The sequence below is a fragment of the Aythya ferina genome (genome assembly GCF_964211825.1).
Source record: "Aythya ferina genome assembly, chromosome: 18".
Lineage (NCBI taxonomy): Eukaryota > Metazoa > Chordata > Aves > Anseriformes > Anatidae > Aythya > Aythya ferina.
In genome coordinates, this window is record NC_140317.1 from 1,523,967 (window position 1) to 1,541,202 (window position 17,236).

At 47.2% G+C, this 17,236-nt stretch overlaps 1 protein-coding gene across 7 annotated transcripts in view; it reads left to right on the forward strand.

Moving 5' to 3' along the window:
• DNAH9 (dynein axonemal heavy chain 9) overlaps positions 1 to 17,236 on the forward strand; it is a 200,061-nt gene that overhangs the window by 27,917 nt on the left and 154,908 nt on the right. For all 7 annotated transcript variants that reach the window (XM_084491757.1, XM_084491762.1, XM_084491761.1 and 4 more), the window contains 12 exons: positions 834 to 1,030; positions 1,112 to 1,536; positions 3,554 to 3,776; positions 5,175 to 5,341; positions 5,689 to 6,559; positions 8,434 to 8,564; positions 9,707 to 9,833; positions 12,800 to 12,952; positions 13,705 to 13,830; positions 14,490 to 14,729; positions 15,609 to 15,769; positions 16,855 to 17,011. In XM_084491757.1, coding sequence (XP_084347883.1) covers positions 834 to 1,030; positions 1,112 to 1,536; positions 3,554 to 3,776; positions 5,175 to 5,341; positions 5,689 to 6,559; positions 8,434 to 8,564; positions 9,707 to 9,833; positions 12,800 to 12,952; positions 13,705 to 13,830; positions 14,490 to 14,729; positions 15,609 to 15,769; positions 16,855 to 17,011 — 2,978 coding nt within the window. The remainder of the gene's footprint in view (positions 1 to 833; positions 1,031 to 1,111; positions 1,537 to 3,553; positions 3,777 to 5,174; positions 5,342 to 5,688; positions 6,560 to 8,433; positions 8,565 to 9,706; positions 9,834 to 12,799; positions 12,953 to 13,704; positions 13,831 to 14,489; positions 14,730 to 15,608; positions 15,770 to 16,854; positions 17,012 to 17,236) is intronic.

A 17,236-nucleotide genomic window follows, 5' to 3' on the forward strand; every position in this document is an offset into this window, starting at 1 on the left:
ACAGACAAAATCGAGGATTCATCCCAAGTCTGTACTACCAGCTTGGACATCACCCATCTCCTGCCTTCCTATGCACAAGGCATCAGGGTTTTACCATCTTCCATTTGTGGACAGTCTTATGAGCTGGTTCTGCTAATGAAAGGCATGGAAGAAAAACTCAGTCTTCCAGCATCAGTCCAGTGAAGAGAAGAGGTGGGTTCAGGAGTCAGCTGTATCAGATCTCCTGCCTAAGGCCACTGTGGAGGTATGCTAACTCTGCTGTGAGCAGCTTGTGTTTGGCTAAATCACATCCCAGAAATGCTTCCCTCTTGGATGTGAAGACACACTGAGTTGGAGAATTGAATCAAGTTCGTCACCAACATGCACATAATTTCACATTTGAATTTGGCTTCAGTTTCCTGTTACTGTGGGTTTTTTTCATGCCTTTTTCCAATAAACTAAAGTGCCTCTTGGGTTTCTGATGTTTTTCTCCTTTGCAAGTACTTATGCACTGTAATTGTTCAGCTCTCAAACTCCCTTTTGATTAGCTGAAGAGCCTGGTCTCTTTAAGGCTTCACTCCAAAACATTTTTTCCAGTTCATAAATCATTTTTGTCTAATCTGTTCTCCAGTCTGATCTCCTGTAGGTACTAGAACATCGGCTAGTTTGCCAGCATCTCCTCTGGGCTGTTTGCAGGCATAATGTCACAGGACCCAGTGAGCAGGTGTCTACAATCACATCTGCCTGTGTACTGATGGAGCACACTGTGTGCTTTGTGGTGGATGTTAGTGGTGGCCCAAGATCATTTTTGTCTGCTTGTAAAAGATGCTGATGTCTCTGGTCTTCCTTACCAGATCCCAAGGCAGGACTTGCTCCTGTGTTTGAGGTGCAGCTGGATTTAGTGATCCCAGATGTGATTTTTCGTCCCTCCCTGGACCCTGGCACAAATGATGGCTTCTATGACATGGTGGAAGGTCTTCTCAATGACATCTACCGGATCTCATCGCTGGTGCCCAGGCTGGCCAAGCACAGTGGCTTCCCCCACTACCAGGTCTGGTGGCTGTGGAGCTCCCTTGTGCCTTGTGACAGCACGGAGGCACTGCTGTCACTGAGCTCTCCTCTTCTCTCCTAGGCTGACATGGAGGACATGGCTGATCTGGCTGACATGCGCCATGACCTGATGGGACGTGTGCAAGCTGTGATGGCAGCCTGCTGCGATTACCGTAATGCCTTTGACCACTACTCTTACCTCTACAGTGATGACAGAAAGGAGTTCTTCCGCCAGTTCCTTCTCTATGGACACATCCTCACTGCTGTAGAAATTGAGGCTCATGCAGAGGATGGGGTCCCTGAGACACCTCCCACGCTTCAGCAATTCAAAGAGCAGATTGACTCCTATGAGAAGATTTACGAAGAGGTGAATCACATTGAGCCCATCAGCATCTTCCAGAGCTGGTTAAAAGTCGATGCTCGACCTATCAAGGCATCCTTGCTGAATGTAATAAAAAGGTGGAGTTTGGTATTCAAGCAGCATCTAATTGACCATGTCACACACAGGTAAAAGCCGTTCCTGCCTCCCCTCCCCAGGACCTGCGCTGATTGAACCGGGTGTCTCTTGTCTTGACCGGGCTTTATCATTTCACGCTGATAACAAATACAGGAGCAAGGGTAGGGGGCCCATACTGTATACAAAATTCATCACATCCCCTGCATCTTCTGTCCCCTGGTCTCTGCTGGGTACTGAGTGGGTAAAAGTGAAAGAGTTATGTGGACTTGGTACCATTAACATCCCACAGGCAGACTCTCCTGGGACGTACTGTGTGGTTTTAGGTAGTATGTCTGTTTATCCATTTCTCTTGATCCAGCCTATCTAATCTAGTAGTCATGGGGAGATAGTTTGAAAGTCACAAAAAAGGGGGAGCTTTGGAAGCAAGATTGAAAGTAATGGTTTCCTTGGTCTGAATAGCTGCTCTGTTACATCTTTGTGCCAGATGATGCATCAGGTGATATATTTGAGTAGCTGCAACTGAAGGATACCATAGGTCTTGGATTACTTACAAAGAATTATTTACCGACATGTGTAGTAGTAAAGATTGTTGCATTTGGTGGATGGTATGACCTCTTCTGTTGTGGTGGTTTCATCCTGAAGGATAGCTAAACACCACTCTCTCCCTCCTCAAAGGAAGAGGGAGATAAAAATACAATGGAAAAGGGCTCAGGGATTGAAATAAGAACAGGGAGTTTGCTCACCAATTACCATTATGGGCAAAACAGACTCAACATAGGCAGATTAATAAAATTTATTATCTAATTACTAACAAGCTAGAGTAGTGTGAAACTACAAGCAAACTACAAACACCTTCCCCCCATCCACGCTCTTCTACATACTCTTCCTGGGCAGTGCAGATGAACGGGGAATTGGGGCTGCAGTCAGTCCATGACATTTTGTCTGTGCTGCTGCTTCATCCTCTCTCTGCCCCTGCTCCACGCGGGGTCCCTCCCACAGGATGCCGTCCTTCCCGAACTGAGCCTGTGGGAGCTGCCCACAGGCAGCAGCACTTCAAGAACTGCTCCCACATGGCTCCGTACCATGGGGTCCATCCCCCAGGAGCAAACTGCTCCAGTACAGGTCCCCCACAGGTGGGTGGCAGCTCCCGCCAGACCCCCTGCTCCTGCGTGGGTTCCTCTCCATGGCTGCAGCTCCAGCCTGGGGCCTACTCCTGTGGGGGCTCTCCATGGGCCGCAGCCTCCTCCAGGCCACATCCACCTGCTCCACCAGGGGCTCCTCTACCCACGGGGGGGCTGCAGCGTGGAGATCTGCTCCATGTGGGACCCATGGGCTGCAGGGGGACAGCCTGCTCCACCAGGGGCCTCTCCACAGGCCGAGGGGGAACTGCTGCTGCGTGTCTGGAGCGTCTCCTGCATTCCTGCTGCACTGACCTTGTGGGCTGCAAGGCTTGTTCTCACATTGCTGACTCCTCACTCTCCCAGCTGCTGTTGTGCAGCAGTTGTTTTTTTCCCCTTTCTTCAGTCTGCACTCCCAGAAGCCCAACCAACGTCGCTCATGGCTCAGCTCTTACCAGTGGCAGGTCCCTTTGGAGCCGGCTGGAGCTGGCTCTAATCTGATGTGGGGCAGCTGCTGGGCTCTGCTGACAGAGGCCCCCCCTGCAGTCTCCCTGCTATATAACTCTTGCCATGTAATCCCAGTACAAATGTTCTTTTCAGGACCACGATTCCGAAAGGTAATTTCTATGCAAAGAGCATTTATGTAACTTTAAAAATAAGCAATTAGGGGTTCTTGCTAAGAATCTTTGACTCAGCAGTTTAGTCTTTATTAGGTGAAGAATGTAAGGATACATATTCACCCAGCAACATCCACAGAATTTAAGCAGGCACTTAAAATGTTTAGAGAACAGAAGAGTGGCTGTGCTAGGAAAGACCAACGATCCAGGAGCCCATCATGTCTCTGCTGACTATGCCCATTAGTGGATGAAATTAATAACTGGGTGTAACTGGTGTGGAAGCTTTCCCGAACTCCCCTTCATTGTGTGTTTTCCTGCTTTGTATTACATAGCTTGAATAACCTTGAAGAGTTCATAAAAATTGCCGATAAAGGGTTGAGCAAAAAGGTTGAAAAAGGAGATTATGATGGCTTGGTGGAGATTATGGGTCATCTCATGGCTGTTAAAGAAAGGCACAGTGTCACTGATGCCATGTTTGAACCCCTGAAGCAAACCATCGAACTGCTGAAGACTTATGAGCAACAGCTGCCAGAGGAAGTCTATAAGCAATTAGAGGTGGGTAAAAACTTGTGGTGGACACGCAAATTTGCCAAGGAGCAGATGTCAAAGACCTTGTGAGTCTGAGGAATATTGCAGGAATATTTAAGACCCCATTCCCAGTCATTAGAGGGCCTCAGTGGATAGTGTTTTGCTGTTGTGGGATGTGCCTTAATAGCTCTACATTTTGGAGTTATATTGAGATTTTCTTTTAAAGCAGAGATTAAGCCTTTTGTTATGTATGAAAAACATAGAATTGCCTGCTCCAACTCCCAGCGATTACTTTTGAAAAAATTAATGCATTTTCAAATACATCTGTTAATTAGGTTGAATTATAATTATTTTTAAATAAGCCAATTCTTGGCAACTGTGGAGATGGGGAGGATAATGTTGGCAGAGGAGTTGTGTTCTCAGAGGACTTAAGTCTTCCACTGGATCTGCAGCACCAAATCTTCTTGACTCAGAGGACATAACCAGGAACAGGTTCTGGAAGTATTTTGACACATTTCCAGATCTGGCTCTGATGAATTAGTTTTCTTTTGGGAATTCCTTTTGCGTCAGTGAAGAGGACTGTGAGATGGGGGATGAGTGCTGGGAAACACTCAAGACAATGTTATAGTACAGAAGTGCACAGGTACATGCTGATAGATACCCTGTAGTCACTGAGTGCTGTGCGCAGAGGGGTCTGGGCAGGATCCAAGAATGAAAGCAGGGCCTTTATGGGAGATGTTGCTGCCTTGTGCACCTGTGCAGCAAAGGCTCCTGTTCTCTGCTGCAGGCTTGGATGGCAGCTGGGGGGTTTAGCAATTCCCTGGTTTTCTGCTTTTCCCTCCAGATGCAGGTGATAAAAAAATAATTTTATTTTTTTTCTGTCAAGTGCCAGCAACATGTAGCTGAGTGCCTGATTTGCTTCCATATGTGGTGGGACAAACAAAGGGAGGTTCTTCTCAGTACTGCTCCCTCCGTGGCTAGGGACACGGATGAGCTGGAGCTGGTAGTCTGGATGAGAAGGACAAGGAAGCAGCTAGCCATGTGTGCCCTGCCTTGTTCATGTGGCTCACCCATAGTGGTTTCTGCTGAGGCTTGAATGCAAAGTGCCAGAAGAAGACCCCTTTGGAGGGACTAGCCACTCCATGGCTATCTCTGCTGCCTCAGAGCTGCTTCCAGGTTATTTTACTTCTTTCCATAGTGTTGGTGGGTCTCTGTTAGTCTTCTCATCTGTGATCCAGAACTAAAAGAAACCCAAAGTCTTTGCTGTTGGCTGCAGACCCAGGAAAGAAACCAGTCCTATTTAGTACTGGTTTTATACACACAAGTTGGAGGGATTTGCCCCAGAGTTCTGCTTCTTAAACAGATCAGATATGTCTTCTATCAGGTTTCGAATACATCCTACCAGCATTTAAATTTTGCTTGCAGGAGCTGCCAGAAAAATGGAACAATATAAAGAAGCTGGCAATAGCTGTGAAGCAGCATGTGGCTCCTTTGCAGGCAAACGAAATGACAGTTCTGCGCAAGAGCTGTGCAGTGTTTGATGTTGAGCAGCACAGATTCAGAGAGCGATTTCGGAAAGAAGCACCATTCAGGTACAGGCAAATTCTAACACCACAGAAGCCCCAAGGAAAAAAGCTTGATGGGTCATCTGTGAGTGTCCTGAGGACACGCGTTGTAGCCTTTGCATACATTTCCTAGCTTCTCACAGTGTTGTATCTGTTATGCCTGGGGTTTTGTGTTGCTGGGAACACTGTCCAGAGTTAGCAAAAGATTGGATTTAGATGCTGAGTGTGCAATACTGCTTTAAGGTGGCATCAGTACCGGCATGTAGAAGCACCATCAGCATGTGCTACAGGTGTTTCATCTCAGCTTTGTCTCTTGGAGGCACCCTTTGTTTAATGTTTTCTTTAGAAGTTGTTACAATAACATTTATTTTTAGGTTTGACACCAAAAAGCCTTATCAACTGCTGGATGCAAAGAACATTGAGATTAAACAAATGGAGTCAGCCATGACCTCGATATATGAATCAGCTGGTCTGTTTGAAGTCATGGTGCCAGATTATAAACAACTGAAGCAGTGCAGAAAGGAGATACATCTTCTCAAAGAGCTCTGGGATGTGATCTCTGTTGTGAATACTAGCCTTGATGACTGGCAGAGCACCAAATGGGTGGATATTAATGTGGAAAACATGGATCTTGAATGCAGAAAGTTTGCAAGAGAGATTCGGAATTTGGATAAGGAAATGAGGGCATGGGATGCTTTCACTGGGCTGGACAGCAGGGTGAAGAACATGCTGATGGCTTTAAAAGCTGTGGCAGAACTTCAAAATCCCGCTATTAGAGAGAGACACTGGAATCAACTGATGCAGGTGACAGGCGTGAAGTTTGTGATGGACTCAGACACCACGCTGGCTGATCTCCTGAAGCTCAACCTGCATAACTTTGAGGATGAGGTTCGTGGAATTGTGGACAAAGCAGTGAGAGAAATGAGTATGGAGAAGGTCCTGAAGGAGCTAAAAATGACATGGAGCACCATGGAGTTTCAGTATGAGCCTCACTCACGGACAAATGTTCCATTGCTGAAGTCAAATGAGGAACTCATTGAAACTTTAGAAGATAACCAGGTGCAGCTGCAGAATTTAATGACATCCAAATATATTGCTTTTTTCTTGGAGGAAGTGTCTGCATGGCAGAGGAAGCTGTCTACTGCGGACTCTGCCATTTCTCTCTGGTTTGAAGTACAGCGTACATGGTGTCACTTGGAGAGCATATTCATAGGCTCAGAAGATATACGGACGCAGCTTCCCGAGGTAAGAAAGCCCAAGTCTCATTTCTTCCCTTTGTAAGGGGTTGAAGGAGATCCTCCACTGCGTGAAATGGGGTTGTCTATAATGCTGCGTTCCCCAAAGTGGGACTTTTCTCCTGCCGCCTCCCTGTTTCCAGAGACTCCTGTAGTGCTGCAGGAGTTTCCCTAGTGCTGCCTGGGGATGTTTTCTTATTGCGTGTTGTGCCTAAGCCATACGGAGAAGCTGATTTTCTTCTCTCCACTGCTGTGTAGCAAACACGGAGTTACTTGAGACTGAGTGCAAGGCTGCTGGCTTTGTTCAGTGCTGCAGGCAGGTTCCCTGTTTGCTTGAGGAGAGGGGACTGGGGTAATGATGCAAATGTTGCGAGTCCTCAAAACAGAGCTGAACCAAGCAGCTCTGGCAGCGTCCCCTTCCATGCCTTTAGTGATGGCACAGGGGGCAGCAGCTGTTCTCTCTCCCTCTCCTGCTTCAGCAGCTGGTCATTTCCTTGGAGGTGTCTTTAGGAGTCCATCTTCTAGCCTTATACCAGGTTCCTTTGATTATTGAGAAAATCCTCCAGGCTGTTTTTTGGCCCTGCTGGACCACTTGCATCCATGCTGAGGGATCTGCCTTTGAGTGAGCTGCAGGTTACCATGTTCCCACTGTCTCCATCCGTGTACACTGTCAGGTCTTGGCTGTAGCCCAGAGACTGCAGCCTAAGGCAGGGTGTGCACAGCCCAGTGACACCCTGATAATGGGTCTCCATCCCTTTGCCCTGGTCTGCATGGAATGTCCCTCTCACTGCTTTGGGTGCACTGTGCTTACTGGGTGGTATAGACAGGTCCTAAAAATCAGAGCCATGAAGGCTGTACCATGTGTCAGCAAGCTGTTAATATCCAACAGCTTTCTGATGATATGTATGAAATTGCTTCACGATTTAAATCTGCATCCTACTGGGCAGCTGTCTGCAACTCAATACCCACCTGGCTAGTGGCATGGGTCAGCAGCCTCTTCCCTTCTCTAGAAGAAAGGGTGAAACTTGGTGTTTCTGGAGGCTGAACACCCTCAGGGTGCACCCGGGGCTGGGGGACAATGTGCCAGCGAGCACAGGATGCGTGTCTGGAGCCTCCTGCGTGGCTTGTGTGGAGGGTTCAACCCTCCAGCCAGGACTTTGCTACCATGGCTGAACACAGGTTAGCATGGAAGTGCTACCAAGAAAGGTTGGAGTTCTTTTGTGGCCTGATTTGGGAGAAAGGGAAGAGCAGAATCATTTTGAACATAGCTTTACTTATTCTTCATTGTTTAACTCCAAAAATTCAGGCACTAGGCATCGAGCATATTTGCAAGTGTGTTCCTCTGCTGCCAGCATGGGGTTTCCATGGCCCTGCTCAAGGCAAGGAAGGGCTCTGCTCTGCAAGAGTCACCATCTCCATTTCAGGGGTGGGCAGTGGGGCTCCTGCACTGTGCCAGGAGGGGAAGAGTAAACGTCCGCGAAGTCAGTAGCCTTTCCCTTGAGGCAGGGTCTCTTGCTGCTATGGCCAGGGAAGCTTGATATATTATCTGAACATATGAGAAGAACCATTATGAGCAGACATTCAAAGGGGAATTCAACCCCATGAAAATGGTTGATCCTAAGCACTGACTTCTGCACAGCCACTTGATCCACGACCCCCTTGGGATATAGCGACAAGAAGGAGAATGTCTGATCGGAGGCTTGTTTTGGGTACATGAGTGGAAGATCCCTTCTGAAATGGTGGAGGGGACCCTTTCTGCACTGAGCAGGAGGGACTCTGAAGAGAATCTCTCCCTTCAGCGCAAAGACAGTACCTAGAGGATGGTGTCTTTTAACATAAAATTTGTGTTTTACCATGAATATGTCCTTCTGCGTTGCTTTTTAGGACTCCAAACGCTTTGAAGGTATTGATGTTGATTTTAAAGAACTGGCCTATGAAGCTCAGAAAACCCCAAATGTAGTTGAGGCCACTAATAAACCAGGTCTGTCCCAACAACTGGAGGACGTTCAGAGTAGGTAGGTAGAACTTCGGTCCCAGGTTTTTGTCAGAGACTGGGATCAGCTCTAATAGGTTAATTTAACCTGTGCTCTGAGGCTTTCTTCTTAGACTGTGCCGCGTCGTTTGCATTCACAAGTCACAGCACTTCTGATCTTTCTTGAGTCCTTTTATTTGTGATTCATCACACTGAAGCCCCCATAGTGGAGTCTGGCTTTGTGTACATGCAAATTCTCATCCGTATTGATGAGAAGCGTATTGATTTGCACACATACAAAGGTAGGCATACAGCAGGTTTGAATAACACATGGCCTTTACTGCCACCCCAAAAACAGTGTCTTAAATATCTGCTTAGCAGTCCAGGCAGGAATATCTGCAGCAGAGCTGAGCCCATGTTCTTTAATTTACAAAATTATCTCTGCATGTATACCCTTGGCACATGGTATAGCTAGACTCCCTGAGAAATACCTTACTGTCCTGAGATGGATATGCTTCTCACTTAACATATGAGCTAGTCTGCCTGGAACACACTGAAAGCTTAATATGATAGCTATTTTGTCGGTAATAACTACCCTCTTAAAACAAAGGTTTTTCTTTTTTAATCAGATAAAGTCAGTGCTCCTCACAGAAAACTAGCTGCATGTTATTTATGAAGTTTGTAAGCTCCGCAGCAGTTTAGCATGTAAACACTGAAAGATTTATTTTAGGTTGGAGCGAACAAATTTTCTTTCAGGCTTCATGAATACAAAAAGCTGACGAGGTTTGAATAAGACTTTAAAATACAGCTTGTTAGAATAAAAGCAGTTATAGAGACTTTTATCCCAGTGTGAAATCACCTGTGGAAATTAGGAGCTTGTCTAAAACAGCAAGTCAGACTGCAAACGCTTTCCAGCTTCTTCCACTTCTGTTTTTGCTTTTTTGTGAGGCTCCTCTGGCTCCTAGGCTGTTTGACTGTTGGTAGCAGGGAGAGGTCTGTGAGTTTCCAGGTGCTATGATGTCCTGTTAAGGAAGTGCTTTAGAGGACCAGGCCACAGGTTCAGCTCATGTCTGCATTCCTCCATGGGAGGGGAGAATCTGCTTGATAACCTAAATTGCAGTATGAAATACGAAGGGATATTTATCTGCCTGTCCTGGGTTTTATCCATCTGCTTTGTTTCTTCAGGCTGTCTCTGTGTGAGAAGGCTTTGGCTGAATATTTGGACATGAAGAGGTTGGCCTTTCCCAGATTTTACTTCATTTCTTCTGCAGATTTATTGGATATTCTTTCCAATGGCACCAACCCGCAGCTGGTAAGCCTTGCTCTGTGTCGCCTTTGCATTTTCCAACTGCCAGTAGTGTTACAGTGGAAGACACCATGCTGGAACTCTCTTGTAGCTTATCCTTTGAGTGCTTTTCCTAACCCTGGCTCACTTGTTTAATAATTATTTCACAGCTAGCTGTCATCTGTCATATAAGGCATAAAGCTGTACGAGAATGTCCAAAGGAGGGCTACGAAGATGATGAGGGGTCTAGAGGGGAAGATGTATGAGGAGCGGCTGAAGTCCCTGGGTTTGTTCAGTGCAGAGCAGGCTGAGAGGAGGCCTCATGGCAGCCTGCAGCTCCCTCACAGGGAGCGGAGGGGACAGGAACAGGACCCGAGGGAACGGCATGGAGCTGGGACAGGGAGGACAGTAGTTGGACTTAATGCTTCTGTGTCCCAGCTCAGGATATTCTGTGATTGTCTGAAAGTCAATGCACACTGCGTTGTCTGATGTAGCCCTGGTGATACTTGTGGGTTGTTCTGAAAGCACTGCACACAGCAGAGCTTGTTGATGTTTCTGATGGTGTAAAACTGTTGTTTCTGTTTGTGCTGGGATACGGTTAGCTTAGAAGAAACCCTTGTTCTTGAAGATCTCAGCCAAAACTTGTTGCTGACCTTGGACTTTGAACCTGGGATGCCACCCTTCAACTGCTGTTGAAAGAGCTGCAAACTGGGCATTCAGACGTGGAAATGTTGACAGCTAACGCCATCCTGGAGAGGTCCCTTTTTCAGGCTGAAAAGGCATTTGCTATTCAGCCACTTCTTCCTTTCCCGGGTGCAAAGGCCTTTTGGGGTGTCCTCATTAGAGGTGAAGGGAAGAGCATGAAACCAAAGAGGCAAGACAGCTGGTGGCTGAACAGTGAGTGGCCATGGCCAAGGCCAGCAAATAGAACTCCTGGGTTGCTGTCCATACCTGCATGCCTCTGGGCTCAGGTGTAGTGTCTGACCTCCTGTGCTGGAGTTCTGGTCTTTCTGACCAAGGCAGCTTACCTCCTCCAGCCTGAAGGATGCAGCCATGGGGATGCTGCCTGAATGCCAGGTACGGGGAAATCACTTGCAGTGCACCATTCCTCCTGTCAAACTTTGGTTTCTGGATCAGCCTGTGGAATAACTTCTTGTAACCTTAGGAAATGACCTGACTGTGTTCTTGCTAGCATTCCCCAGATAAGCACAGACTCCTCCTCTCCCACAGTGGGCATAATTCAGAGGATTCAGTCTCGAGAAGACCTGCATAAGTTTTTCCATACAGAGTGTAGTGATGTTAGGGTTAATTATTAGTGCTATGGGAGCCACTGTCAGGAAGCTTCAGCTACTTTGTCTGGTAGTGCTGTGTTCTGTCTGGCCTTGCTTGGGACGCATTATTTGTCCCAAGCTTGGTTTATCAAACTGATCAAAATGTTTGCAGCAAATGAAGAGTGTTGGATACAAAATAAATACTTTATTCCATCCTTCAGTAGTGGATAATCTCACCTTCTCTATGCTTTCCATCTAATTAGGAATGTGAATGTATGCACAGAGCAGGGGTCTGTACATGCATTTGGAAATGTTGCTGTTTTTCACTAGCCTTTACCACTGCTTATTATCTGCCTCTGCTGCTGGGTAATTTCAGCCCTCAGAGCATCACAAATACATAGTTGATTGATGCTTAAAATGGAGAGGAAAATAAAAATGCAGGAAACAAAAGATACTATGTCAAAATGCTCCATGGGGTAAGAAGAAATTCCTGGTGTTTTCTCTGTTATTTGAATCTATTTGCAATAACATCAAAGTAAATGTCAAGTAGGATCATACATGGATACATTCTCAGCCTTTCCACTGTAGTTTCAAAGTCTGATCGTTCCTAAAGGAGGATTAAATACATAATGCTATTATTCTCTTGAACTGGATATTGAACTTGCGTGGATTCAGGTGTATTCAGGGCTGCTTTGGCAGGATTATAGCAAGTACTGGAGTATGTTCGAAGCTGTGCAGACTGGCCCATATGGGAGTGCGTAGTGGGGATGTGTGAGCAGAAACTTCTAGATGTAAGAAAAGTTTTCTGTGGTTTATTTAAGATTTGAAAGGAGAGATGTTTATCTTGGGAGTTAGTGAGTGGCAGCTTCTTCCTGGAAGTAATCAGTAGTCAGGATTTGTCCCTGCTTGAAAATGCATAAGAAGAATACTGAGATATGTCAGCCTGCAGGTTGTAAGAGGGAGTGCTGTAATTTTTTGTGAGTCAGGGAGTCAGAATTAAATGGATAAGTCCACCCATCTTTCTCTGAAAGCATTGGCACATTAGGCTTCAGCACACCAGGCATCTCAGGCTGTTCTCATCTCATCCCACCTGTGGGAGTTTGCCTGGGCTCCATCTCCCCATCCCTGGCTGTCCTTGAGAGAGGCATCTCCTCTCTGGGACTGCTTTGTGGGCTGACCCTTGCTGGGAGAACAACAGCCCTAGGAGAAGCCTGCCTTTGTTGGCAGTGGTGTGTGACATGCAGCGATTTACTTTGGTAGTGATCTGGAAGAAGTGCTGGTGATCTGCTCAGCTCTCAGAAGGCAAGTGCTGATGCTGAGAGCCTACAGCAGCAATTCTGGCCCCTCCCTGCTGACTTTTCAAACTTAACCAGGTGTGAACAGAACAGGGTTCAATTATTCTTTTCCTTCTGGAAGAGCTCTTTTGGTCAAAATGGGGATTTCCTAAAAGGTGTGGGCTGAATGGGATATTTCTCAGTGGAAAAATGTGTTTTATTAAGGCATGTCTGCTTACTAAATCAAGGAGAAATAGATGTAGATGTTAGGAGGAACAAGAGGCTTGTGACCCTGGCCATGCATGAAAAGTTGTGGTCCTACCGAGACATCCAACAGCATGCTTTTTGAGTATGACTCTGCTTGTAAAGTGTGTATGATGATGGCCATTCTGCTTGTCCTGTCTTGATCACTTTATACAATTCTTTCAATTATACATTCTTTTTGCAGGTACAACGTCATCTTTCCAAACTCTTTGACAACCTGGCCAAGATGAAATTCCAGATGGACTCTGAGCAAAAGCCAACCAAGATTGGCCTGGGAATGTACAGCAGAGAGGAGGAATATGTCAGCTTCAGCGGACACTGTGACTGCAGCGGGCAGGTCAGAAGGAAACCTTGTGCATCAGAACTGTCTGGTGGGGTCTGCTCTCCCACCCCTTATTTGGACTTCTGTCACCAAGATGGGGTAGAGCTTCAGTACTCTTCCTTTGTGAGACAAAGGCTGGAAGAGGTGGTTGTGTAACTTTACTCCTTCTTACTCCACAGCCTCACTGTGGTTAGGTTTTCACTGAAGTAAGGCATAGGCATTGCAGTCCACAGTCATATGAAATTTAAGAATCCCATTATTGCTCAGCTAATGTGTTCCTGCAGTTGCACCTTTCTGCATGGACTGTTACAGGAAGCTGGAGTGTGTATCAGTCACTGAACTCCACAGAGATGGAGCTTGCTGAATTTATACTATCTTCTCTGGGAGGACTTAGTCTTTGAAATACTAATTTCAGAAGAAATCTTGTTTGCTAGTTCAGCAGCAGCTTTTTCTGCTGCTGGGAGATTGTGCCCACGTCCTAGGTGTGATTCTTTTCATGGCCTGGAGGTGGAACATGCTGTTCCACTCATCGGTGGAGTTCATTTTGGTTTCTTCTATAGCTGGAGTTCAAGTAAAATCTGCCTGTCATTGTTAGAGTCTACACATGCCAATCCTGTAGTAATGGAATCATTTAAGTCAACTGAGTCTGAATGAGGCTGAGGGATGGCTAACTCAAGAGTTGAGATGCTTGTGCCATTCTGTATCTTCACTAATTGCCAAAAATGCTTAAAAGCAGATGTGTTACTGTGATTTTATCTCCTCTCCAGGTTGAGGTCTGGCTGAATCATGTACTGGACAGCATGAGGGCTACAGTTAGAGATGAGATGACGGAAGCTGTATCAGCTTATGAGGAGAAGCCAAGGGAACAGTGGCTCTTTGACTACCCTGCCCAGGTATCTGCTGCTGTTCACCTCTTCTCAGGCTGGTGCATGGGAAAGGCAGCTCTGGGCTTCCCCTTCAGTCCTGCCCTTCCCATCTTATAGAAATGTCTTCTAGCTGTGAGTGGGGGGTGTTCCTGGTGTCCACTGTGCTGTCCAGGAGGGATGGAGATTAAGTTGTCCTTTATCCTGTCAATCTCCTGATGGATTTTCCAGGCTGATCCCCATGCAGGTAAAATACACATTTGGTTGGGTTACATATCTCATGGGCTTGAGCAGTGGCTATTTCACCCTGTGAGTCAAAGAGAAGTTTATATGCCCAGCGAAGGAAAAAGGTGCAACAGGAAAATGAATCGTGAGGTCTAATGAGAGGAAAGAGCTACTCACTTGCACCTTTGGCAGCCTCGTGGTATCCAGCTCTTCCTTGTCTGCTGTGTCTGGCATGCAAAAGGTGCTCACTTACAAATAAGTAGCTGCTAAATATGTCTGTATCATTGATATGCTTTAAATGAATATCATAGGGCAGGTCCCTGTTATCCTGTCTGTTATGAATACTGTATCAAAAATATTTATTTTCATGTCATGGATACTTCTTCTTTGATCTCCCCATGAGACACTCAAATGTAAGGAAGTTCTGCTGTTTTCCTTGATACTGAGTCAGCCCTTTTCCCTAGGTGGCTCTTTCCTGTACCCAAATTTGGTGGACGACCGAGGTTGGGATTGCCTTTGCCAGGGTGGAGGAAGGCTACGAGAATGCAATGAAGGAATATCACAAGAAGCAAGTGACCCAGCTGAACACCCTTGTAACCATGCTGATTGGGCAGCTCTCCAAGGGTGACAGGCAGAAAATCATGACCATATGCACCATTGATGTCCACGCTCGGGATGTGGTGGCAAAGATGATAGCGCAGAAGGTTTGTGTTTGCAGCTCAGCATGGTCCTGGTCTCATTATTAGAGTGGGGTTTAAGGGAAGGATGGACCAACCACAAGCCGTTCAACTCACTGCCTCAGTGGGAGATAGAGGGCTGATTTTACTTTGGCAGCGTTTATGGTGAGGAGGCAGAACGCCTCTGTCAGCCATGCAGTGCTGCTCTGCATCAGGACCCTGCAACACAGAGGGTCTGCTCATAACTGCCACAGACTCATGCCAGGAGTGAAAGAGTGGCCCTAGGCCCTTGTGCCCAGGCACATGCTGGCTGGCAGTGGCATCATGCTGGGAAGCTGCTGGATGTGGTCTCAGTTATGGATTTAAAAGGTCAGAAAAAGCATTCAGGCTTTCTGTTTTGTAGCCTTCTTGATCTGGTGTGGGGCCACAGGGACTCCTTCAGGTCTCCCTTTGTCCTGCACACCTTTTGTGCCAAATGTCTAGCCCTGTAGCTGGATGGGAAAGGGTCCTGCATGCACTGGGTTTTGGCTCCACTCCCAGCCTCCATGTGTCCTCTCAGAGGCAGCCAGCCTGCTCACAGAGCTTCTGGCTCCAGGGGCTCAGCTTGGCTTGGTGGTGCCTGGGCCCAGTTTGCAGTAAAACTGTCCATCTCCTGGTGGCCTGACTGCCAGTTGTGCAGAGAGCACTGGCCATGGGCGTCTTTGTCTCCTGTCCCCAGCCTGTTTCCCTGGTGCTGTCTGCGGCCCCTTCCTCGTCAAGACAGCCTCTGCTCCTGCTCTTACTCTGTTTGCTTTATAAGATCCTCTTCACAGCTTGCTGCTTCTGAAGTCTCCTCTTCAGAAGTCTTTACGTGCTGCTCTTGGCATCCCTGGCCTTCCTGTGATGGTGCTTGTGGTTGCGTTGCAGGTGGACAACGCGCAGGCGTTTGTTTGGCTGTCGCAGCTCCGGCACAGATGGTCAGACGAGGAGCGTCACTGCTTTGCCAACATCTGTGACGCCCAGTTCCTCTACTCCTACGAATACCTTGGCAATACCCCTCGGCTTGTGATCACTCCGCTGACCGACAGGTAGGTCCCCAGGCACAGCTGGGCTTCGCCATGCAGTCAGACACAGTTGCCAAACATGGATGGGTTTAGATTTGACACCCACGTCCATTTTGTTCTTTCTCCATGTCCCAGTAATCTGGTGGCAGAGCTTTAACTCTCACCTGATTTGTGATTTGATGGTAGTACCTGCTAGGGTATCTGTGCCTCAGTTACTGGGGTGGGATTATCTCACAGATTAAGATGCTCACCTGTGGGTGTTTGCCTTTGCATGGGATGTCCATGCTATTTAGTTGGTGGTTCTAGAAAACTTTTTTTCCTATCTTGAAGTAGACACCTACTGCTTGGTTCAGTTGTCACAATGGGGACACCTAGAGTGATTTGAGATGCTCTGCAATGTTCTAGCTGTCTTCCAGCTGTCAATCCAGAAACACTCAAGTCTTCTGTGGACCCTGGGTCACATCTTCCCACCCTGTGACATCTCAGTGGCCAGGAGCACCTCAGGTGGCTCAGGCCAACCGTATTAGCCAGCTGAGCCAAGACCCTGTGTATCATCAGGTTTTGACCATATTGACTGCAACTCTGTGGATTATACAGGGAGTACAGGCACTGTCTGTGTGGGCACCTTCCTGGTGTCTGCCATCAGCATGACAGAGGAGCTTTGGGGCTTGCTGCAGCGTTGTGTGGGACCATTACTAGGCCGTCTGAGTAGATTTCTGCAAGTCACAGGGAATTGGATGCTCTGGGCTGGATAGCACTGGACAGCAAGAGGAAGAGCTTTCAGAAAAACCAACCTTTTCCCATGCTGTGTGGGATATGCCCAATATCAATGATCGTAATGGGGTTTCAAAGAAAGCTCAAGTCTGGACATGAAGACCCATCAGCAGACTGTGGTGGAAGACGATGTTTCTCTTAGAGAAAACAGAACCAGGCAGAGGTGGTACAGGAGGAGCTTTAGCTTGCACATGCACTCTGCGCATGTATTGCTTTGCAGAACAAATGATCTCCTGGGTGCACTATCTCAGTCCCATTGCTCTGCACCCCAACAGTGACCTGTAGGACCAAGTCTCAGTCTTGTTCTTTTCTCCCTTCACCTTTTGCTGTGAAAGATGTTACATCACCCTGACGCAGTCACTGCACCTGACCATGAGCGGAGCACCTGCAGGCCCTGCAGGCACTGGCAAGACAGAGACTACTAAAGATTTGGGGCGAGCCCTAGGCATCATGGTGTACGTGTTTAACTGCTCCGAGCAGATGGACTACAAGGTACTGCTCCCCCCTTTGCTACAGTGCTGTTACGTTGGACTGGGGATGTTTGGGGCCTGATGAAACCAAAGGACTGAGAGTAATCCAGCTGAGATCACTCTGGTCCACCACCTCTTCTCAGATCTCTGCTATGTTCTTTTCTGTTGAACTCCTTCTTCTTTTCCCGTTTCTTTTCTAAGACTTGCATGCAGTTCTTTGGGAGGCAGAACCCTGAACTGTGATCTC